This window comes from Hyla sarda, chromosome 11 (assembly GCF_029499605.1).
Source record: "Hyla sarda isolate aHylSar1 chromosome 11, aHylSar1.hap1, whole genome shotgun sequence".
NCBI lineage: Eukaryota > Metazoa > Chordata > Amphibia > Anura > Hylidae > Hyla > Hyla sarda.
Window position 1 is genome coordinate 94,198,215 of NC_079199.1, and position 25,104 is coordinate 94,223,318.

General features: G+C 44.1%; 1 protein-coding gene across 2 annotated transcripts in view; it reads right to left on the minus strand.

The window, feature by feature from the left end:
• Window positions 1-6,306: 6,306 nt before the first annotated feature.
• MAX (MYC associated factor X) overlaps window positions 6,307-25,104 on the minus strand; it is a 33,623-nt gene continuing 14,825 nt past the window's right edge. The window contains exons 2-5 of one of the 2 annotated variants that reach the window (XM_056545303.1): window positions 15,932-16,039; window positions 15,794-15,841; window positions 9,350-9,473; window positions 6,307-6,966 (exon numbers count right to left, since the gene is read on the minus strand). In XM_056545303.1, coding sequence (XP_056401278.1) covers window positions 6,779-6,966; window positions 9,350-9,473; window positions 15,794-15,841; window positions 15,932-16,039 — 468 coding nt within the window. In that variant the 3' untranslated portion in view covers window positions 6,307-6,778. The remainder of the gene's footprint in view (window positions 6,967-9,349; window positions 9,474-15,793; window positions 15,842-15,931; window positions 16,040-25,104) is intronic. The other variant, XM_056545304.1, reaches the window with a different exon arrangement.

The window sequence follows — 25,104 nt, forward strand, 5'->3', positions numbered from 1 at the left end:
TCTATGGGAGGAGCGTGACATCCACCACGCCCCCTCCCATAGACTTGCATTGAGGGGGAGGGGTGTGACATAATGAGGGGGTGGGGCTATGACATCACGAGCTCCCGGCGCCTGCTCCAGCGTTCGGAACAGTTTGTTCCAAACTCTGAGCAGTACCCCTTTAAGGGCGGTTTTACATACATGCGTCAGTGCAGTTTTTTTTTTTTTTTTTTTTATGAGCCAAAACTTCATGTGGATCAAGTAGTAGAACACCACAACTGGGGCACAAAAGGTCTAAGTACAACCAACGATCGATACACAGACTAGTGGTGTCCCTTTGTGTCCTGGCTTTGTACACTCCTGTATTGGTTTCTTGCGGAATCCAACAGGAAAATACAATGTATGTCTCCATAATAAATTGGACTCCTATGAAGGTACCATACGGCCCATAGACTTCTATTGGTACCAAGTTACATCATCATACAACTCGGAGGTTGCGTTGGAGCTGTAATGTAGCCACGTGTACAGAAAAGGATCCAAGAAAGAAAAAAACAAGCGTGGAGCCTTTATAAGGATAAAATAAGATTTTATTTATAATTTTATTGTAAAGGCGAACATAAAATTTAAGATGGCCAATTGGGCTTATGTACAATTTATCTAGTATCCCAAAAGAGGAGGGGGGGGGGGGTAAAAAAGGAAACATAAGTCTTGGGCGCACAGAATGTCACGTGTGGAAAGTAATACGGATGACCATTTAACTATTCACCCACACTGAACCATACAAGGTAAACTATGCGACAGGCATGGCCATCCTGAACCTCCCCGGCTGTCTTGGTGTTAGTCGCTCATACAAAAAAAATTAAATTAAAAACACAAAAAATAAATTTCAAAAACAATAAAGAAGCAATACAAAAACAAAACAGTGGCGACAGACTGACAACTAGACACATATCTAGCCCCGTGTTAACACATCTCCTGCATGGACATCCCCATACGTCCTCTCAGACTTACAATGGAAAATAGCTGCCACCAGTCTCATGCTGTGCTATAGAACAGCGGACTTAAATAGTCAAGATGCCTTGTAAGCCTGATCGTGCTGCCAACGTTAGATTTATCAATATATAAATAAGTCAGACTCAATTTTTTCCCCCCAGAATTTTGTCTCATCCTGCTACATAAACCCTATTGCTATTATAAGAAATGATAAGAAATGTAACCCCTACGCGCAAACTGAAGTCAATGTCTGTCAAGTTCTATCAGCTGTTTTTGGACTACAGCAAAATGGCCACCACTACAACACCCAAAATGGCAAATCTGGCTTACAATGTATAAAGCTGGCCATACACATTTAGATAAGGGTCTGCTTTGCCCATAGACGTAACGGGACAGGCCAACCATCGAATGTTCAACATTGGTCTCTTGGCTCCCTACGAGACTAGAGAAGGAACGGATATGTTGGATTTCCATTGGGCAATCCATTTGTTCTTGGGGAGATAAGCAGAGTAAGCCGGTGGCCGAACAAGCATTCCGTTGACCGCTATCTTCTGTGTATGGCCAGCTTTGGGGCCATAAGGGTGTGACACAGAATGACTAAGCATAGTTGACATACAGGGATATAATAGCCAGAAAGATTAATCCTGTTAGGATTATTTAGTTCCGAACGCTGGGAGCGGGCTGCGGGGGTTGTGATGTCACCCCCTCAATGCAAGTCTATGGGAGGGGGCGTGACAGAAGTCACGCCCCTCCCATAGACTTACATTGAGTGGGCATGGCGTCACGAGGGGCACTGTCGTGATGTCACAACCCCTCGCAGCCCACTCCCAGTGTTTGGAACTAAATGTTCCGAACGCTGGGGCAGTGGAGTACCCCTTTAAAGGAGATATCCAGTGCTGAAAAACTTGGGTGTGTCAGCCGCCGCTTCATGCGGTGGGCGACACCCGCTATCTGGCCAGCTAGCCGGAGCCCCGTACAGGAGATCTTGGGGAGCCCCAGCGGTCGGACCCCCCCGCGATCTGAAACGTATCCACTATCCTTAGGATAGGAGATAAGTTTTTCAGCACTGGACTACCCCTTTAAAGAAAACTCCAGCTAAATAAACCAGATAACGCAAATATTTCTATTTCCTATGCCACATGGAGTGTTATTGGAACAACAATAGAACTAAGAAGACGTGCATGTGTTCCAGGACCGCAAACATTCACAAGGGTACACGAGCGATTCGGAGTGACGCAACCTTTCGGGATAAGACGGGACAATCTTTTATCCAATGGCAATTTTTCAAAGACAAAATACATCACAATGAACATACTAATAAAAATATATAAAAAAAAGCAAAAATCTAACGAATTGTTTAAATGTTTAAAAGGGAAAATAAGTTTAGACCGGAAAATGACTTCACTTTGGAACAGACTTTGACAGGAAGTATGAGGCAATCGGTAATAAAAATAACGTCTAATAACAGAGGGTGCCGCTATACTGCGCCAATAGTTGTCAGCCAAACGTGTTTGTATGACAGCCATTAATCTTGATAGCCTACACACATGTGCATGGTAAGTTTTCAGCTGTTTTAGATGGGCAGGTCTCTGCTCGATACAAGTGCCGATCCACAATGTTCAAGGTGATCACTTCTGTCTAAGTGCTATATATATATAGATAGATCATTCAGGCAGCCATTCATTATTGTTGGCACTAGAGTTGAGCCAACTTACAGTAAATTGGCTTGTAGCGAACCTCGCAGCTCGGCTGTTGATTACTTTAGTCTGTGTAAATTAGTTCAGCTTTCCAAGGGCTCCAGTTGCCTGAAAAAGGTGGATACAGACCTAGGAAACCTAAGACTGACATCCCAGACTTTTCCAGGCAACCAGAGCCCTAGGAAAGCTGAACTAATTTACGCAGACTAAAGTAATCAACAGCCGAGCTGCGAGGTTCGCTACGAGCCAATTTACTGTAAGTTGGCTCAACTCTAGTTGGCAGCACATCCCCCGTTTACACATAGAGATAGCCTGCTGACAAATGATGACCTTCAAGCATAAATAATCCCAGAGATCAGCTGATAAAAAGAGGTTATTCAATCCGCAGCTGATCACTGGGTCTATGACATGAGGCTACTATCTGCCAGTTCTGCCCATAATCGGCCCATTAAATACAGTCCTAGGTCTCTATCAGACTCTAGTGGAGGCTTATCTCTAGGGAAAATAAAAGGATCAGGCAATGAAATTCAATGTGTCTGATCCTTCTTTTGAGAGTTGGGAGACCACCATACACATTGCATAGAGTAGATAGCCTGCGTCATCTGACTTTAATATGTATGGAGGCCTATAGGAACAAGGGCAAGGGAGTATTACTCTACAGATAGTAGTGGATGCATGGAATAGCCTTCCTGTAAAAGTGGTATTTGCAGCAAATACAGTGAAGGAGTACTCCAGAGGGGGGAAAAAGGATTTCAACTCAACTGGTGCCAGAAAGTTAAACAGATTTGTCATTTACTTCTATTTCATAATCCTAATCCTTCCAGTACTTATCAGCTGCTGTATGCTCCAGAGGAATTTGTGGAGTTCATTCAAGTCTGACCACAGTGCTCTCTGCTGACACCTGTGTCCCTGTCAGGAACTGTGTAGAGCAGAAAAAGTTTACTATGAAGATTTCCTCTCGCTCTGGACAGTTCCTGACATGAACAGAGGTGTCAGCAGAGAGCACTGTGGTCGGACTGGAAAGATCTATACAAGTTCCTCTGGAGCATACAGCAGCTGATAAGTACTGGAAGGATTAAGATTTTAATAGAAGTCATTTACAAATCTGTTTAACTTTCTGGCACCAGTTGGTTTGAAACACCCTTTTTTTTCTGGAGTACCCCTTTAAGCATGCTTGGAATAGGCATAAGGTGATTCTTCGTAGAAGATGGGACCAGGCTCTTATCTACCAAAACATTCTAAGTGTCATCCGGCTCTGGCACCTCTGTGATCAAACTTTACTAGGATATTGCCTCTTGAAAGGATATATCCAAGAGTAGAAAAACTGCTCATTTCTATTAAAGGGGTACTCCAGAGAAAAACATTCTTTGTAAATCAACTGGTTCAAAGCGAAATTTCAGGTGGAAATTCCATAGTCTGAACCTAGCCTTAGTGCTCTCTGATGACACGTGTCTCGGGAACTGTACAGAGTAGAAGCAAATCCCCATAGCAAACCTCTCCTACTCTGTGCAGTTCCCAAGACAAGCAGAGATGTCAGCAGAGAGCACCGTTTCCAGACAGATTAGAACAACTCAACTTCAGTAGCTGATAATTATTGGAAGGATTAAGATTTTTTTAATAGAAGTAATTTACAATCTGTTTCACTTTCTGGAGCCAGTTAATCTAAAAAAAAATATTTTTCTGGAATACCCCTTTAAACAGATTTGTAAATTACTTCTATTTAAAAAAATCTTTACCCTTCCAGTACTTTTTAGCAGCTGTATGCTACAGAGGAAATTCTTTTCTTTTTTTGTCTTTTCCACAGTGCTCTCTGCTGACACCTGATGCCCGTATCAGGAACTGTCCAGAGCAGGAGAAAATCCCCATTGCAAACCTCTCCTGCTCTGGACAGTTCCTGGCACGGACAGAGGTGTCAGCAGAGAGCAATGTGGACAAGACAAAAAAAGAAATTCAAAAAGAAAATCATTTCCTCTGTAGCATACAGCTGCTAAAAAGTACTGGAAGGGTAAAGATTTTTTTAATAGAAGTCATTTACAAATCTGTTTAACTTTCTGGTACCAGTTGATTAAAAAAAAAATATATTTTCCACCGGCGTACACCTTTAAAGGAGTAGTCCAGTGAAGAACAACTAATCCCCTAGCCTAAGGATACGGGATAAATTTCAGATCGCGGGGGTCCGACTGCTGGTGCCCCTTTGCGATCTCCCGTACGGGAGATCGCGGGGGGGGGGGGGGGGGGGCCCAGTGGTTGGACCCCCCCCCCCCCCCGCGATCTGAAACTTATCCCATATCCTTAGGATAGGGGATAAGTTGTTCTACACAGGGCTACTCCTTTAAAAACAGCACCACACCTGTCCTAAGGTTGAATGTGGTATTACACCTTACACCAGACATCTTGAGGACAGATGTGATGCTGTTTTAGGCAGAATTTTTTTTAGCCATTTTTAAAAAAAAAATAATCCCTTAAAGGAGTTCTCTAAGCAAAAATGTTTAAACCCCGCTGTGCCTGGGCTGTAAAACTATACATAATAAACTTTCACTTACCTGCCTACGATCCCCCGTTGTTCCGATATCGCCGCCCGTTCTCCGGTCCCGGTCTCCTCCACTTCCTGCGGGTCGGTGACTTCACTCTGCGCTCAGCCTATCAGCGGCCGCAGCAATGTCCCGTCGCAGCCACTGATAGGCTGAGCACAGAGTGAAGTCACCGATTCGCAGGAAGAGGAAGCTGACCGGGACCAGAACACGGGCGGCGATATGGGAACAACGGGGGATCGTAGGCAGGTAAAATGAAAGTTTATTATGTATAGTTTTACAGCCCGGGCACAGCGGGAGATAAAATATTTCAGTTGGAGAACTCCTTTAATGCAGCCCCCTATACACTGATCAAAGCTGTTCTTCAAAGTGGCGCTATGCTTCATGACAACGGGTGTAGGGGTGGGGGTTGTATGTGACTATTACGTCTTACCACGGATGCTCCCGTCAGTTCTAGTACTCTGCATTGAACATTACACAAGACTACTACCTGTCACACAGAGGAAAATTTAATTTGGCAAATACATACAGAAAAACACACACACAAAAATTAATTTCAATTTAAAAAAGTTGGTCAAATCACAGGTTTTATACAAGTAGTAGTATAATACATTTATAGTCTGAGGGCGATCTTGGAGGACTGAATACATCTGCAGCCATAGGAATGGCTTCCTGAGCATCAGGTGGTGCTCAGCAAGGGGTATCGCGCCCACTGCTGCACTACAGGATCAATCTGGGTCTTCTTGGCAGAACAGGATCCATATTACAATTAATATATAAGGGGGGGGGGGGGGGAGATAGGGACTTAAAAACCCCAACCCTGTCTCCGGACAACGAGCAGACACCACTTAAAACGATCTCAATTGGATTTGAGAGCCACATTTGTGGACATGCTGTATGTGAAAACAAATGCAAAAAAAAAAAAAAAAAAAAAGTAAATGCACACACAAAAAATAAAAATAAAAAAAATTCTAAGCATTAATGCAAATTTTCACACCCAGGAGGGCAACTACAGCCAAAGTTCTTGTTTTTTTATTTTTTTTATGTGGCACAGAAACTCCTCCTCCTTCTGCAAAAGTTATCCTAATGGAAGCGTAAATGAAGTATTATTTAAAAAAAAGAAAAAAATTAATAAAAAATAAAATAAACAAAATAAACCTTATTTGGGTGTTTTTTCAGGCTTCCCTAACCTGTTTTGTTCACCTTGTGACACTGGTCATACAAATGTCAAACTGCAGACAAGAATTCTGGGTAATTGCGCGTCTGTGGAAAAATAAAAAAAATAATAGAAAAAATAAAAACGCGCACAGTGCAGATTTGTATTGTTGTAACATAAGCGTGGATGTGTTAGAGGCTTAAATAACATATAGGGGAGGGAGATATAGAGGCGAAAAAAGGAAAGAAATGCAGTCCGATTGCTCAATGAGGAAGAGAAAAAAGAAGGGCGAGGGACAAACGAAAAATAAAAGATTAGGCAGAAGTCCTTAAATGAGCGGAACGGGGCCTATCGGTGGGCTATGGAGGGGGCTAACGTTGATAAGCTTGGTACAGGCTGCTGGTTTTATTGCTTGTGTTTGCTTAACTCGCTTCCATCCGTAGCTTCTTTCTGCTTTGGGGTTCCTCGGGTTCGGACTCGGAGCTAGAGTCGGATCCTCCATCAAAGGCGGATATGGTGCTGCCATTGGGGTTGGTGTAAAGGCTGCTGTCGGATGAAGAGTAATTCGACTGGAGCCGGGAATTGGATTTTGCTTTTTCCAGAGCACGGACTGCGAAAACAGACCAGATGGTAAATGATGTGTTATAAATGAGTGTCACTGTAAGCTAAAAACCACATACAAAAAAATGTGAAAAAAGCGTGCAAAATAAAAATGCTAAATTTATTTTACCTTAAAAGGGGTATTCCAGGGAAAAAATTTTTTTTATATCAACTGGCTCCAGAAAGTTAAACAGATTTGTAAACTACTTCTATTAAAAAAAAAATCTTAATCCTTCCAATAGTTATCAGCTGCTGAAGTTGAGTTGTTCTTTTCTGTCTGGCAATGGTGCTCTCTGCTGACATCTCTGCTTGTCTCGGGAACTGCACTGAGTAGAAGAGGTTTTCTATGGGGATTTGCTTCTACTCTGGACCGTTCCCGAGGCAGGTGTCATCAGAGAGCACTGAGACAGAAAAGAACAACTCAACTTCAGCAGCTCATAAGTACTGAAAGGATTAAAAAAAAATTTAATTGAAGTAATTTACAAATCTGTTTAACTTTCTGGAGCCAGTTTTTTTCCTGGATATCCCCTTTAAAGGGGTATTCCGGCCCTAGACATCTTATTTACTATTATTTCTTATCTGGGTGCATCGCCGGAGATTCGTGACGTTACAGCCGCACCCCGCTCGTGACGTCACGGTCACGCCCCCTCAATGCAAGTCTATGGGAGGGGGCGTGGTGACAGTCATGCCCCCTCCCATAGACATACATTGAGGGGGCGTGGCCGTGACGTCACGAGCCTCTGCCACGCATTGCCAGTCATCCGCCACGGAGCGAAGTTCGCTCCATGCACCGGATGTCTGGGGTGCCACAGCCGAGATTGCGGGGGTCGGGCCATTAGACATCTTATTCCCTATCCAAAGGATTTCTAGAAGTCTAGGGGCGGAGTACCCCTTGAATGTCCTTGGGTAGAAGTTACTTTACACTTCCCTGCACTCAGTGTTCTTACAAATTATTATGGTCGATACCTTGTCAGAGATTACTAGGTAGACATGAGACAATCCTGACGATTTAGGTAGGACCAGCTGGCTATAGACTGTATATATGGTGACCTTTATTTCAACATGTCTGATACTTTTGTTCTCAAGAAAAATAAGCCGCTGGCCAAGGAGTCTGGCAGTGGCTTACATCCCTCTCCCCCATGCAGCCAAATTTAACATTAGACTTTTTCAATTTGCAAGGTGCCAAGTAAATAAGACTTAGCTGCAATACCAAGCGGAAACACTTTTTCGCTGTGAACGTTGATGGGAGTTATGCAAACTGCGTATAACAATGGCTTCACAATCACTTTCGGTAGCCGCAACCATGCCAATGGGCACTCACATCTATCAGATAGATATAAATGGCCTATTCTGTCTTTAAGCCATAAATGTCCAGATTGGAATAACCCTTTTATTACCTGATCAGCAGGGGGTCCCGAGAGTAGAATCCCCACTTGTCTAATATTAAAGAACAATCCCATCAATTTTTGTAACCCGACGCATTTTGGTCCATGACGACCTTAATCATAGATCATGATTAAGGTTCTGCACTGACCGAAACACGTCAGATTATAGTTCTTGTGTCAATGGAGATACACGGTTATAAAGATGTTCAATAAGCCAAAGTTTTAATTAAGGGGTAAACATTTTTCTTTTTTAATTAAGTAGTGCCAAACAGTTAAACAGATTTCTAAATTACTTCTATGTAAAAATCTTAACCCTTCCAGTACTGATCAGCTGACCACAGTGCTCTCTTGCTGACACCTCTGTCCATGTCAGGAACTGTCCAGAGCAGGATAGGTTTGCTATTGGGATTTGCTCCTGCTCTGGACAGTTCCAGACATGGACAGAGGTGTCCGCAGGGAGCACTGTGGCCAGGCAGAAAGGAAATTCAAAAAGAAAAGAACTTCCCCTGTAGAATACAGCAGCTGATAAGTACTGGAAGGATTACGATTTTTAAATAGAAGTAATTAACATATCTTTAACTTTCTGGCACCAGTTGATTTAAAAAAAAAAAAAGTTTTCCAGCTGAGTACCCCTTTAAGTTTCCTTTTGCTGAAATATTTCTCTTGGAAAAACTTTGTTTGGATTAGTGGCCAGGGCTCCAGGCTAGAGGAACATCAGAGAGGGTAACATTTGTGTGTTTGCTATACTATTCTATATTATTGGTATAGTCACTGGTTCATATGAGGGGATTCCATGGCCTACCTTTCTACCAATACAGCATACAAACCTTTCCTTGGTGCCCATGCATCCACTATATGGGGTAATAAAATTATAGCAGGACATTAACAACAATGGCCGATGTGAAAACGCTCCAGGTGCAGCTAAAGAAAGAAGCTGGAGTGCGGAGGCCGACTGGAATCGGAAAGCACATATAACAACGTAAACTTGCTGGCCATACACGTCCATACCTTGTTGTTCTAATAGAGCGTTTTGTCTCTTTAGGTCGTCGATGTCTTGCTGGTGTGTGTGATTTTTCCTTCTCATATACTGTATATATTCTGTTGCTTTGTCCAGTATTTGAGCACGCGAAGCCTTAAAAATTTACAAAAAAAAGGGATTACATAATCTCAATTTAATAGATCGTTTGATCAGACCAATCACGGATTTGATCAGACCAATCACGGATTTGACCAGACCAATCACGGATTTGCCTATACATTGTCAATATGCACCAAGAAATTTTCCCAAAGTGCATGTAACCTACCCATAGACTATCACTAAGACCAGTGCTACCCAACCAGAGTGCCTCCGGCTGTTGCAAAACCACAACTCACAGCATGCCCGGATAGCCTTTGGCTGTCCGGGCATGCTGGGAGTTGTAGTATTGCAAAAGCCGGAGGCACCCTGGTTGGAAAACACAGGTCAAGACGAACTTCAAAAGAGTTGTCAGAGTTGTTGCTTATCCAGAGAGTTACCCCTGCAGCTATTGCCTGTGAGTCTGTGTGGAGACAAAATACAGGAAGTGTGGACAGACAAACAGGGCTCTGTGCAGGCTCCTGGCTAGTCAATCAGCCTGCTGTGTGAGCCCCGCCTGTCCCCGGAGCACAGAGCCCCGCCTGTCCCCGGAGCGCAGAGCCCCGCCTGTCCCCAGTGCGCAGAGCCCCGCCTGTCCCCAGTGCGCAGAGCCCCGCCTGTCCCCAGTGCACAGAGCCCCGCCTGTCCCCAGTGCACAGAGCCCCGCCTGTCCCCAGTGCACAGAGCCCCGCCTGTCCCCAGTGCACAGAGCCCCGCCTGTCCCCAGTGCACAGAGCCCCGCCTGTCCCCAGTGCACAGAGCCCCGCCTGTCCCCAGTGCACAGAGCCCCGCCTGTCCCCAGTGCACAGAGCCCCGCCTGTCCCCAGTGCACAGAGCCCCGCCTGTCCCCAGTGCACAGAGCCCCGCCTGTCCCCAGTGCACAGAGCCCCGCCTGTCCCCAGTGCACAGAGCCCCGCCTGTCCCCAGTGCACAGAGCCCCGCCTGTCCCCAGTGCACAGAGCCCCGCCTGTCCCCAGTGCACAGAGCCCCGCCTGTCCCCAGTGCACAGAGCCCCGCCTGTCCCCAGTGCACAGAGCCCCGCCTGTCCCCAGTGCACAGAGCCCCGCCTGTCCCCAGTGCACAGAGCCCCGCCTGTCCCCAGTGCACAGAGCCCCGCCTGTCCCCAGTGCACAGAGCCCCGCCTGTCCCCAGTGCACAGAGCCCCGCCTGTCCCCAGTGCACAGAGCCCCGCCTGTCCCCAGTGCACAGAGCCCCGCCTGTCCCCAGTGCACAGAGCCCCGCCTGTCCCCAGTGCACAGAGCCCCGCCTGTCCCCAGTGCACAGAGCCCCGCCTGTCCCCAGTGCACAGAGCCCCGCCTGTCCCCAGTGCACAGACCCCCGCCTGTCCCCAGTGCACAGAGCCCCGCCTGTCCCCAGTGCACAGAGCCCCGCCTGTCCCCAGTGCACAGAGCCCCGCCTGTCCCCAGTGCACAGAGCCCCGCCTGTCCCCAGTGCACAGAGCCCCGCCTGTCCCCAGTGCACAGAGCCCCGCCTGTCCCCAGTGCACAGAGCCCCGCCTGTCCCCAGTGCACAGAGCCCCGCCTGTCCCCAGTGCACAGAGCCCCGCCTGTCCTCAGTGCACAGAGCCCCGCCTGTCCTCAGTGTACAGAGCCCCGCTTGTCCCATCCACACTTCCTGTATTTTGTCTCTGCACACAGGCAATAGCTGCAGGGACAAGCATTAATAAAAAAAATACAAGTTATTTAACAACTGTATATTACAAATAAACATATAATAGTATTATCTACATAATATAAATGTTTTTTGCAAATGACAGGTACACTTTAACCTGGTGTGCAAAACTGTGAAGGGGCAAAATTAGATAAAGACAGTCATTTTATTAAGTTTAAACCCAAGATAGAGCCGTATCAGGTGATGCAGCCCAGCCCTATTCATTTAAATGTAGCTGAGGTGTGAAACCAACACAGCTCAATAAGGGATAAAACCACATTGCATGGAAATGCTGCATATTTTCTGGAATTGTGAATGGACAATCTGCACCAGCAATTTGACACCAAACTTTCGATTGTAGCTGCAGAAGTGCAGAGAAATCTACAACAGTCTCCACCACTGAGACCAATGGATACAGTCAATATATCTGCAACCCAAACTGACCTGCTGCAGATTTAAAGAGTACCTGTCACCAAATAAAACTTTTAATGCAGTGTTCCTTGTGTAATTAGACACTTTCCCATTCACTTGTTATTAAAATGATCAACATAAATATGTTTAAAATGTAACAGAAAAAACGGCCACTAGGTGGCTCTGTTCTGTTCCCTGCCACAATACAGTGAGTTTGGTCTCCTCCCGGCCTGGCAGGAGACCAAACTCAGGAAGCGCTTCTCTGCATTGAGCTTGATTGACAGCTGCACAGAAAGTTTAAGCTCCACATATTCTAACAGAAAGCTGCACAGGCTGAAAGCTGCAAAGAGCCTCACTGATTGCAACGCAGACTGAAACATGCGCAGAGCCTGAGGTCTTATACTTAGAGATGAGCAAACTTACAGTAAATTCGATTTGTCACGAACTTCTCGGCTCGGCAGTTGATGACTTATCCTGCATAAATTAGTTCAGCTTTCCAGGTGCTCCGGTGAGCTGGAAAAGGTGGATACAGTCCTAGGAAAGAGTCTCCTAGGACTGTATCCACCTTTTCCAGCCCATGGGAGCACCTGAAACCGAACTAATTTATGCAGGATAAGTCATCAATTGCCGAGCCGAGAAGTTCGTGACTAATCGAATTTACTGTAAGTTCGCTCATCTTTACTTATATTCATCACAGCACTGCAACCATGTGAGGGCGGAGTGGTCCCCCAGCAGGCTTCAGTGATATCATGCCTGCTGGGAAACGCCCACTTTCTCCTGCTGGGAATCTGCACTATGTGAGCAAGAAAAAAGGTAAGATACACAGCTTTTTAAAGGGCTGGAGGGGTGTCAGGAGTAGTTAGGGAACATAGCCTGCGTTCGTTTAGAAAATTTTACTTGGTGACAGGTACTTTTTAAAGGGGTTATCCAGGAATAGAAAAACAGAGCTACTTTCTTATAAAACCCGTCTGTCTGCAGGTTGGGTGTGGTCCTGCAGCTCCGTTCGATTGAAGTGAATGGAGCAAAGTGGTAAAACCCCACCCCAACCTGGAGACAGACGTGGAGCTGTTTTTGAAAGAAATTAGCGCTGTTTTTCTACTCCTGGATAACCCCTTTAAAATCGGCCTTGCAGGTCAATTTCCAAAAAGATACTGGGTGTTTTTTTTTTACCCCCCAAAAAATACAAATTGTTTAACAACTGTATATTACAAATATACATATAATAGTATCAACATTATATGAAAAGTTTTTGCAAATGACAGGTGCACTTTATTGTGGCCACTGCAGAATAATCTGTTCCCCATGCTTCAGCTCCAATCCACAACAGCTAATGAACAGAGTTACAGCAGCGGTAGCTGAGATTTTTTTTTTTTTTTTTAAGCAAACTTCTGGCAGCTACATTTAATTTTTTTTTTGGGGTGGGGGGGGGGTTGATTACCCTATGGGATGACCCATTTAAAGGGGTACTCCGCTGCACACATCTTATCCCCTTTCCAAAGGATAGGGCATAAGATGTTAAATTGCTGGGAACCCCCGCAATCTGTGGGTTGCTAGCTGCAGCTTCTGTGTTCATGGCGTCACGCCGCACCACGCCCCCTCCATTCATGTCTATGGGAGGGGGCGTGGCAGCCTGCATCGCCAGAGTTCGCTCCATGCCCCGAATAACATGGAACTTTGGAGCTTCAGCTTTCGTGCTGTCACGGCACGCCCCCTCCATTCATGTCTATGGGAGGAGGTGTGACGGCTACTACGTAGCCGTCACGCCTCCTCCCATAGACAAGAATGGAGGGGGCGTGGCGACTGAAGTCGCCAGTCATTCGGCACGGAGCAGAGCTCCCCCCGTCCACCGGATGACTGGGGTGCCCAGAGGCGGGACCCCCGTTTTCTAACATCTTATCCCCTATGCTTTGGATAGGGGATAAGATGTGTGCAGCAGAGTACCCCTTTAAAGCATACTTGCACTTTCAGGTGACTGTTCAGAACAAGCTTCCACGTGGTTACATGAGGAGTAGGCCTATTTCCAAGCATTATATAACTTGTTTATGACATTTCTCATCAGTTTTCCCCCCTGCAGGGTCACTCTATTATTCTTAGCTGTCCCTTAGCTAGTGGGTGAAGGCCAGTTGTTATAATGTTTTCGTACACTGCACACATACAGAAGAGGGGATGCTGCTTCCTTATACAGTGGGGAGCAAAAGTTTGGGCATCCCAGGTACAAATTTGTTTTAATGTGCATAAAGAACCCAAGGAAAGATGGAAAAATCTCCAAAAAGGCATCAAATTACAGATTAGACATTCTTATATGTCAACAAAAGTTAGATTTTATTTCCAACATTTACACTTTCAAAATAACAGAAAAAAAAAAAATGGCATCTGCAAAAGTTTGGGCACCCTGTAGAGTTAATATCTTGTACTGCCCCCTTTGGCAAGTATCACAGCTTGTAAATGCTTTTTGTAGCCAGCCAAGAGTCATTCAATTCTTGTTTGAGGTATCTTTGCCCATTCTTCCTTACAAAAGTCTTCCAGTTCTTTGAGATTTCTGGGCCGTCACGCACTGCTCTTTAAAGGTCTATCCATAGATTTTCAATTATGTTGAGGTCAGGAGATTGTGAAGGCCATGGCAAAACCTTCAGTTTACGCCTCTTGATGTAATCCCCCATGGATTTCGAGGTGTGTTTAGGATCATTATCCATTTGTAGAAGCCATCCTCTCTTTAACTTCAGCTTTTTCACAGATGGCATCCAAAATGTACTGAAATGTTATTGAATCAATTTTTTCCTTCTACTCGTGAGATGTTCCCTGTGCCACTGGTTTGAATACAACCCCAAAGCATGATTGATCCACCCCCATGCTCAACAGTTGGACAGAGGTTCTTCTCATTAAATTCTGTTCCCCTTCTTCTCCAAATGTACCTTTGCTCATTCCGGCCAAAAAGTTTAATTTTAACCTAATCGGTCCACAGAACTTGTTTCCAAAATGCATCAGGCTTGTCTATATGTTCTCTTGCAAAGTTCAAATGCTGATTTTTGTGGTGAGGACGTAGAAGAGGTTTTATTCTGATGACTCTTCCATGAAGACCATATTTGTACAAGTATCTCTTTATAGTGGAATAGTGTACCACAACTCCAGTGTCTGCCAGATCTTTCTGGAGGGATTGTGCAGTCAAACGTGGGTTTTGAATAGTTTTTCTCACAATCCTGCGAGCTATTCTGTCAGATATTTTTCTTAGTCTTCCAGATCTTGCTTTAACTTCCACTGTTCCTGATGACTGCCATTTCTTAATTACATTCCGAACAGAGGATATTGACATCTGAAAACGTTTTGCTATCTTCTTATAGCCTTCTCCAGCTTTCACTTTCAGATTTCTAGACAACTGCTTAGAAGAACCCATGGTGCTGATTGTTGGGGCAAGGTCAGATGAGTCTGGGCATTAAAAAACCTTTGAGATTGACATCACCTGGTCTTCCCAGATGATGATTGAGAACAATCCATGACACTGGCAGGTCTCAGCTTTGCAAAGGGGGCAGTGCATGCTATAAATTCTGCAGGGTGCCCAAAATTTTTTGTTTTCTGTTATTTTGAAAGTGTAAATGATGGAAATAAAATCTAACTTTTGTTGACATATTATAAGAATGTCTAATCTGTAATGTCATGCCTTTTGGAGATTTTTCCATCTTTCCCTGGCTTCTTTATGCACATTAATACAGATTTTTTCCTTGGGTGCCCAAACTTTTGATCCCCACTGTATCACTATAGTTCCCACTTACTTAGAAGCAGCAGCAGTATGAAGGACATTATAAAGCAGTGTAAAGCTGGGAATCCAGTACATGGGTGAGATATAACACTCACTACAAGCTTCTAAAGCCTATGTTAGTGTATCTTTCTGCCTCTGTCTCTCTCTCCAGGCACTTTCCCCTTTCAACAGACTTCTATGGGCAGCGATAACCTGATGCTTCAGTAAGCTAATTCTTCTTCAAACAAACTACAGCAGTTTTTCAGAGTGATTGATGAGTTTTGAAAAGATATATTACAAAGATTTTTAGGGCATGTGGACACGGGCACAAACAATGCCCATGGAAGGGGTAGCTCTGAAACACTGAGCTTCAGCATTTCTTTTCTGCGCGATTCCCTGCCTCCCACTAAAGTCAATGGGAAGGGGGTTTTGACAGTGACACCTTGTGGTTTTTGACGCAGAAATCAGTGCGGTTTCCATGTCAAAAACCACGCGGGTATTAAATGTGTTAACATGCCCTTACCGTTGCTTGTGTAACTGACTTACGCGAGGTTTGTTGAAAGTGTAGAGCCTATTTAAAGGGTTAAATAAAATTAAGGAAATTAATTAAAGTTAATAAAAAGCATATTAAACATGGTGCCAAGAATGAGGTTCCATTCACCTTTTCGCCTTGGAGTGAAGGTACAGAGTCTCTTAAGCTGTGAAAGCTGTCCTTGATATGGTCCCTGCGCTTACGCTCCAGTGCATTGTGATGTGCTCTTTTGTCTGCCTGTAAAAGAAACAATATGGCGCGTAAATCACATTTTTATTTTGCTTTCCAGACTCTAAAAATTCTCAATTATTAAACAAACTTTTCATTAAAGGGATACTCAGCTGGAAATTTTATTTTTTTTTTTAAATCAACTGGGGCCAGAAAGTTAAAACAGATTTGTAAATTACTTCTATTAAAAATCTTAATCCTTCCAGTACTTATCAGTTGCTGTATGCTCCAGAGAAAGTTGTGTTTTCTTTTCTGCCTGATCACAGTGCTCTCTGCTGCCACCCCCTGTCCATGTCAGAAACTGTCCAGAGCAGGAGAAAATCCCCATAGAAAACCTATCCTGCTCTGGACAGTTCCTGACATGGACAGAGGTGTCAGTAGAGAGCACTGTGGTCAGACAGAAAAGAACTACACAACTTTCTGTGGAACATACAGCAGCTGATAAGTACTGGAAGGATTAAGATTTTTAAATAGAAGTAATTTAAAATTCTGTTTATAAAAGGTTTTCCAGCGGAGTACCCCTCAAAATGCTGTTCTGTAATCAAGAAGAAGAGTACCAAAGCAAAATATAGCATATTGTAAAAAAAAAAAATAAGTATTATATAAAAATGGGTGCTGCACAGAGATCGCGGGGGGTCGCAGTAGCGGGAACCCTGCGATCAGACAGCTTACCCCCTTTGGATAGGGGATACAATGTCTAGGGGCAGAGTACACCTTGTAGGGTAGGGTAGGGTAGGGTAGGGTAGGGTAGGGTAGCCCCCCCCCCCCACCCCCCCCCACCCCCACACACACACACACAATTTTTCCACAATACTTCTGTTCTTTTTCCCTTCAGGCCTTATATCTCTACTCATTCCATACCAAATCCCTCATACTATGCATGGTCCCTTATATACATTCAGGGAGATACAATAAACACACAAAAAAAAAAAAAAAAAAAAAAAAAAAAGAGAAGGTTGGCATCCCTGCCCTTTTCTGCAAGTTAGCTCAAAACTCTTATAAAGTGTCCCACTAAGAGTTCACACGCCAGAATGTCCATGTGGAATTCTGCCAGAATATTCCACACGGACACTCCACTGCAGCAGAGTCCCATTCATTTTAATGGGATTCTGCTGCATTGCACATCCAGCGGTGGAAATTTTGATTCCGGCGTCCGCATAAAGAATAGACTTTGCTACTCTTTCAGTGGATTTACCTCGGAAATGCACTGCCACCTACGAGACGGCGCACTTCCAAACGGTCCTAGCGCCCGCCGGACTTTCAAATGTGCCGATTGTCTGACTGGGCAGACATTCCAGAAATTTTTTACCGTGTGAACATCCCCTAATATCAACCCTTGCCCTGGGGCTTCAGTTAGGTGTCAGGCCCAAGATCGTGAAGGACGGGCCTATTCCGAATTTACCTATCATTCTCCCAACGCCACCCAAATTTTACCACCTCCCATCATCTGAGTGCACAGCAATATGTTCCAATCAATCTGTAGCCAAAATAATTGAGATTTTTATTCTGTCATCAACCATATTTTCTAAACTATCTCAGATTATATTCCCTAACTACTCCTAACACCCCTCCTGCCCTTACATTTTTTTAAAGCTGAGTATTATACCTTTCCCCTTGCTCACATTGTGTGAGCTCCCGGCAGGAGAAAGTGGGCGTTCCCCAGCAGGCGCAACATCACTGAAGCCTGTGAGAGTTGTGCCTCACCATGCCCCGCACGCACTTCCTGAGCTTGGACTTCTGTTAGTCTGGGTGGAGACCAAACTCACTGTTTGATTTGCAGCAGGGAACTGAATAGGGCCACCTAGTGGCTGTTTTTTCAATCACATTAAAAACCTATAAAGGTTGAGAATTTTAACAGCAAGTAAATAGCAAAGTGTCTTATAAAACCATAAGGAACAATATATTAAAAGTTTAGTTTGGTGACAGGTACTTTATAAATTTATTTTTTATTTTTCTGTCATTATATAGCTTAGGGTGCCCGGGTCACCACAGTTTCTTGAAATGCTCTCCCGTTCCTGGAATATGAGGGTTCATAGTTTTAAAATTTGTCAATTGAGGGAACCAGTCAGATGGGCGTAAACTTAATTTTAAAAAGGGGAGTGACTATCAGGTGATGGGCGGGATTATACAGTCAGGGAGTTTGTTCCAAACGCTGAGCAGGGAAGTACCCACTTAATGATCATGCTATCCTAATTTTTGGGGGGTTGGCCACAGGACTTCTTTAAAAAGGGGGTAACAGTATGCAATCCTGTATTATCAGGATTATGGATTGTTAGGAAAGAAGGGTTTTTTTTTGTCTTTTGGTCTACAAAAAAAAAATAAAAATCTAGATACTGGTAGCACACAGATTTTTATTTCACCTCTCAGTTCCCGCTTGGGATACGTTCACATTGGAGAATTTGCACTGAATATTCCGCACGGACATTCCACTGCAGCAGAGTCCCACTAATTTTTAATGGGAATCCGCTACATTGTTCACTCGGCAGAATTTCCGCGCCAAAGTTTTCTGCTGCGGAAATTCAGATCCCGGCATCAGAAGAAGGAATAGGCTTGTCTATTCTTTCTGCGGACTCTGCACAGAATTGCATTGTCGTCTTTGAGATCAGGCAAATGTGTGGAATGTCTGTGGAATGTGTGTTTACTGTGCGGACATTCTGCCATGTGAATTCGGCCTTAGACCCCTTTCACACGGTCGTAGTGCCTCGTCGGAAAAGGTCTGTTAGGCACTTTTTTTCTCTCTTTTTTTTGTGCCTTTAACGTCCGTTATCTGGATAGGGCACAACGGGTCCCGACAGATCCCATTTTCTATTATGGGGTCCGTCGGGCGCCATTGTTTTTTGACGGGAGTAGCGGGAGAAAAAGACATTGCATGATTTATTTTTTCTTCCGCTTTTCTCCCGTGTTTCCTGACGTCCATCACACTGCTGTGTCACAACAGGAGTCTTAGTCTTTACGGCACAGTGGAGCTTTACCGTCACTTATGTTTTACCGTAAAGATCCCACTACCTCCAAAAATACAACCGAAACACACAAGACTTTGTGTCCTAGTTTCGATGCCTTTGCAGCAATTCTAGTAAGGCTACATGCACACCACGTTTTCCCTACGTTTTGAACCGTATACGGCTGGGGAGAGGGGGCGGAGAGTTGGGGGCGGGGCAACCGCATGCGGTCCCCTATCTAATGTATTTCAATGAGCGACCACAGTGAAACGCTGCCTCCGGGCGGCTCCGTTTTTCCCCGTATACGGTTTAGCGACCGGACCTACAAACGCTGTCGACAGCGTTTGTAGGTCCGGTCGGGAAACCGTATACGGGGCAAAACGGAGCCGCCCGGAGGCAGCGTTTCACTGTGGTCGCTCATTGAAATACATTAGATAGGGGACCGCATGCGGTTGCCCCGCCCCCGACTCTCCGCTCCCTCTCCCGAGCCGTATATGGTTCAAAACGTAGGGAAAACGTGGTGTGCATGTAGCCTAAGGCCCCTTTCACACTACAGGTATCATCCTGTAAAAATCCTCCATTATTACTCCCGGCAAAAAGTCCTGAAAACGGCCGTCAAAAGATCCCATTCATGTCAACGGGATTTTTTGAACATCCTTTTGCATCTCGCATGCACTACTTTTTGGTCCGGCAAAAAAAAAAAAAAAAAAAAAAGAAAAAAAAAAAGGGAAAACCGGACATTAAAGGAGTATTTCAGGAAAACACTTTTTTTTTATATATATATCAACTGGCTCCAGAAAGTTAAACAGATTTGTAAATTACTTCTACTAAAAAAATCTTAATCCTTTCAGTACTTATGAATTTACACACACACACACACACGTTTTTTCCTGGATAACCCCTTTAAAATTAAAGTCTATGGGAACCAGATGTTCATTAAAAAAAACATCCGTTATTGCATCTGGGTTTTTTTCCCCCATCTTTTATTTTAAAATAACGGCAGTAAAAAAAAGCAGGATGATACCTGTAGTGAGAAAGGGGCCTTAGAAGAGAGAGAGTGTGAGAGTGAGAGAGAGAGTGAGAGAGTGAGAGAAACACGTTGGGATAGGCAGCTGCGCAGAACAAATTCACCAACGTCTCCTTATTGTACTACATCTCCACCAGCTTTAAGAATAAAATCACAATTCTGCAAATACTTCATACAAATTAACTATATGGGGTCCTTGGCTTCTACAGACCCTATGGTCGATGGTGCTTGTACTTCTTATGGCTACACAGGGTTAAAATCATAGGACTTTGCCCGTGATAACAGTAGTAAAGCTCTGCAACAGATGTTGAAACAGAAAAAGCCTAAGGCTTTTGAGGTCAGCCGGGAAGTGAAATATAGGACGGAGATATCTTGGATGCACGGCAGAAAACACTCTTACAGAATGCACACGCAGGGCCGTGACGTCTTCAGGGGACACCATAGCGAATAACTGGGATTCACACGGTATTGGAGAGGACTTGGTGCCTCCTAAAGTAGCGATGGCAAGAGAAGGGCTCTGCTTCCCCTACTCGATGGCAAAAAGGGGACTTAGTAAGTTCTCTGTATAAGGGGTCTTTTAGGGCAGCGTCAAAATGGGATCCCAACGTATTTCTGCACCGACACCATAGACTATAATGGCCCTAATATAATCAATTTGTTGGTGTAATTTCTTAAATGTATACGTGTTTACACTTTGATCCTAAAGCAGTGTTGCCCAACAAGTTGCCTCCAGCTGTTGCAAAACTACAACTCCTAGCAGGAACGGACAGCCTTCGGCTGTCCGTTCCTGCTGGAAGTTGTAGTTATGCAACAGCTGGAGGCAACCTTGTTGGGAAACTAGGGGGCTAGTACACTTATTGGAGAAACTTCACTTCAGACCACCACTTTGTATTTCTTACATGCTGTTTTTTGTTTTGTTTTGTTTTGTTTTAGACTTTTCACCTGTGCGACTTTTTGGGAACTGCTAGAGATGAGCGAACTTACAGTAAATTCGATTCGTCACGAACTTCTCGGCTCGGCAGTTGATGACTTATCCTGCATAAATTAGTTCAGCTTTCAGGTGCTCCGGTGAGCTGGAAAAGGTGGATACAGCTGAACTAATTTATGTAGGATAAGTCATCAACTGCCGAGCCGAGAAGTTCGTGACGAATCGAATTTACTGTAAGTTCGCTCATCTCTAACAGCCAGTTTTGTAAAGCTGCATTCACACCACGTTTTTGCAATACAGTTTTTGCAAAACGGATTCCTCAAAACCGGACTAAACTGATTACAAATTTTAACTCGTACACGGTTTGAAAAATGATGTCCGGTTGTATCCGTTTAAAAAATAAATAAAATAAAAAAGTATACGTTTTTAACCTTTCAATCCATTCGGTGTGTACTGCGCCATGAGCAAAGTCAAAATCCGTATTGTGCAAATCGGATGGAACCGTACGCACATACGGTTCTCATTGACTCCCATGTTAAAGGAACCGTATATCAATACGGTTATTCAGCCGGACAAAAAAAAAATCTGTGGTAGGCTACGGTTTTGGGTACGGGAACAAAAACGGACAAAACTGTACAAGACGCAAAAAGTACACAACCTGATGCATCGTTTGGCATAAGGTTTTCAATGGAGAGTCAATGCCTACGGTTTTCAAAACGGTTCAGTTCGGTTTTCAAATTGAAAACGTATACGGGAACTGTACTGCGAAAACGTGGTGTGAATGCGGCCTGAGCCAGGTCAGGGCTGGTGAAGGTTTGTATCGTAATTTAGGGCAGGAAGTCATAAGTCTCTGACCATGTATCTAAGTCAATGGCAAAAAGCAGTGTAAGGCTGGGTTCACACCACGTTTTTCAAATACGGTAACCGTATACGGTTTTCCGCAAAAAAACGTATACGACCGTATCCAAAACCGTATGCATAGAGAATGCATTGTAAACCGTATTCCAAATGTTGTGTACGGTTGCATCCGTTTTGCCTCGGATACGGTTTTGCCGATTTTTCAACTGTAGGCAAAAACGCTGTCGACCACGTTTTTGCCTCCAGTTGGAAAACCGTATGCGGTTCTTTTAACATTGTTGTCTATGAGAACCGTACACAGAATTTCAGAATACGGTTGCACACGGTTTTTCTAATCCGTTTTTGGAGTTGACACATGCGCAGATTGGAATTTCAATAGAACAATAGTAACTTTATTAAATTGCTGGATAACGAATTCCAACAAAATAGCAAAACCGTTGGCAAAAACTGATGCAAACGGATAGAACCGTACGGGGAAAAACCGTATACGTTTTAATTTGGAGTCATACGGTTGTATAAGGTTGCATACGGTTTTTGCCATACGTTTTTTAGCGGAAAACCGTATACGGTAACCGTATTTGAAAAACGTGGTGTGAACCCAGCCTAAAACGTTTGATAAATCTCCCCCGACGTCATCTGTCGAAATAAAGTTGGATGGCCCCACACACTAGTTGGTTTTAAATTCTATTTAAAGGGGTACTCCGGTGAAATCCTTTTTTCTTTTAAATCAACTGGCTCCGGAAAGTTAAACAGATTTGTAAATTACTTCTATTAAAAATTCTTAATCCTTCCTGTACTTATTAGCTGCTGAATACTACAGAGGAAATTCTTTTCTTTTTGGAATGCTCTCTGATGACATCACAAGCACAGTGCTCTTTGCTGACGTTATTATTATAATAATAATAATAATAATAAGTCTTTATTTATTGTTGTCCTTAGAGGGATTTGAACCCAAGTTCCCAGCACTGCAAGGCAGCAGTGCTAACCACTGAGCCACCATGCTGCCCTTAGCATACATCTGCTATGCATGGTTGCTAAAATGGACAGAGATGTTACCAGAGAGCACTGGGCTCGTGATGTCATCAGTGTACCAAAAAGAAAGGAATTTCCTCTGTAGCATTCAGCAGCTAATAAGTACTGGAAGGATTAAGATTTTTTAATAATTTACAAATAGGTTTAACTTTCTGGCACCAGTTTATTTAAAAGAAAAAAAGGTTTTCACCGGAGTACCCCTTTAAATAGCCAATATTAAATATAATGTAATAGAATAGATTTTACTTTTATACTATATCCTCCATTTAGTCAATGTTTTCTTTTTACCCCTGTAAACAGTAATAAGCCCTTTATAGCGGTATGTGGCTGCTCCGCTGTGCTGTTTTCCATGTGGAAAGGGGGCAATGGCTTAGTGCCGGGCGGTATGACCAATAATTGATATCACGGTATCTTTCCAAATTATCGCAGTTTCACAGTATTTAACGCTATTTTCTTTTTTTCCCCCACTGATTACCGACCCCCCGGCCTGGGGAACTAATCATATATGACCCGCAGGCGCTGCTCCCCCCCCCCCCCCAAATGAATTATCAGCCGCATCGCTCTATCCTCACATCGGGGGACTAATCATATATGACCCGCAGGCGCTGCTCCCCCCCCCCCCCCCCAAATGAATTATCAGCCGCATCGCTCTATCCTCACATCGGGGGACTAATCATATATGACCCGCAGGCGCTGCTCCCCCCCCCCCCCCCCAAATGAATTATCAGCCGCATCGCTCTATCCTCACATCGGGGGACTAATCATATATGACCCGCAGGCGCTGCTCCCCCCCCCCCCCCAAATGAATTATCAGCCGCATCGCTCTATCCTCACATCGGGGGACTAATCATATATGACCCGCAGGCGCTGCTCTGCTCCCCCCCCCCCCAAATAAATTATCAGCCGCAGCGCTCTGTCCTGTCTGGGACTAATCATATGTTAGGCTGCATTCACACCACGTTTTTGCAATAAAGTTCCTGTATCAGGTTTGTGAGGAAAGACGGATTCCTCAAAACCTGACTAAACTGTATCAAACAAGTGTACACATTTTCACCCATATACAGTTAAAAACCGTATACGGTTTCAAAACTGACATCCGGTTGCATCCGTTTTTTTTTAAAAAACTTACACGTTTTTAACTTCACTACATTTTGAATAAAGTTTTACTTGTTTGATTGAAATTCCAAGAAAAAAAAACTGTGCAAAGTCAAAAACCGTATGGTGAAAACCGGATGGAACTGTATGCACATACCGTTCTGTACGGTTCCCATTGACTCCCATGTTGGAGTGGAAAAATTGATATAAAAAGAAAACACACCGGTATTCGGTATGAACCGGTATACCGCCCAGCACTACAATGGCTTATCCCCCCCCCCCCTAAAAAAAAGATAAAAAAGATAAAATGTCTAGGGACAGAGTACCCCTTTAAAGTGATGTTTCGGTACCATAAAGGAAAGAAGGAAGCAGTGGGGACCAGGAGCTGCAGGGGATCAAGTCAAATGAGTATGGTTTGTTTCTTATTTTTAGTGAACCCCAGGTTCATTTTCAAACAACTTTGTGGCCCCGGTATATATTTTTTTAAACGGATCTGTATGAAGTGACTTATGTAACGGCCCTAGCGATCATCTCAGGGATGAGCAAAGGGCCACACAAATAATCCAGTAATAGCATGTGTGGCCCTGCCCACACTATTTTATTTATGTAATATGCTCCTTAAAGGGGTACTCCAATGGAAAGCTATTTTTTTTCTAAACCAACTGGTATCAGAAACTTAAACAGATTTGTAAATGACTTCTATTAAAAAATCTTAACCCTTCCAGTACTTATCAGCTGCTGTATGCTCCAGAGAAAGTTGTACAGTTATTTTTGATCACAGTGCTCTCTGTTGACACCTCTGTCCATGTCAGGAACTGTCCAGAGCAGGAGAGGTTTGCTATGAGGATTTACTCCTGCTCTGGAGAGTTCCTAAAATGGACAAAGGTGTCAGCAGAGAGCACTGTGTTCAGACAGAAAGGAAATTCAAAAACATAAAAGAACTTCCTCTGTAGTATACAGCAGCTGAGAAGTACTGGAAGGGTTAAGATTTTTAAATAGATGTCACTACCACAAGGGAGGGACATGCCCCATCCCACCACACACCAATCACCTTCCACCACCACGTTTTTGCCTACGGTCGGGAAACCGCATATGGCCGAAAACGCAGCTGACCGGAGGCTGCGGTTCACTCCGGTCGGCTCATAGACATACATTAAATACGGTTCCCGAATACGGCTGAGTGCGGACGCCGCGA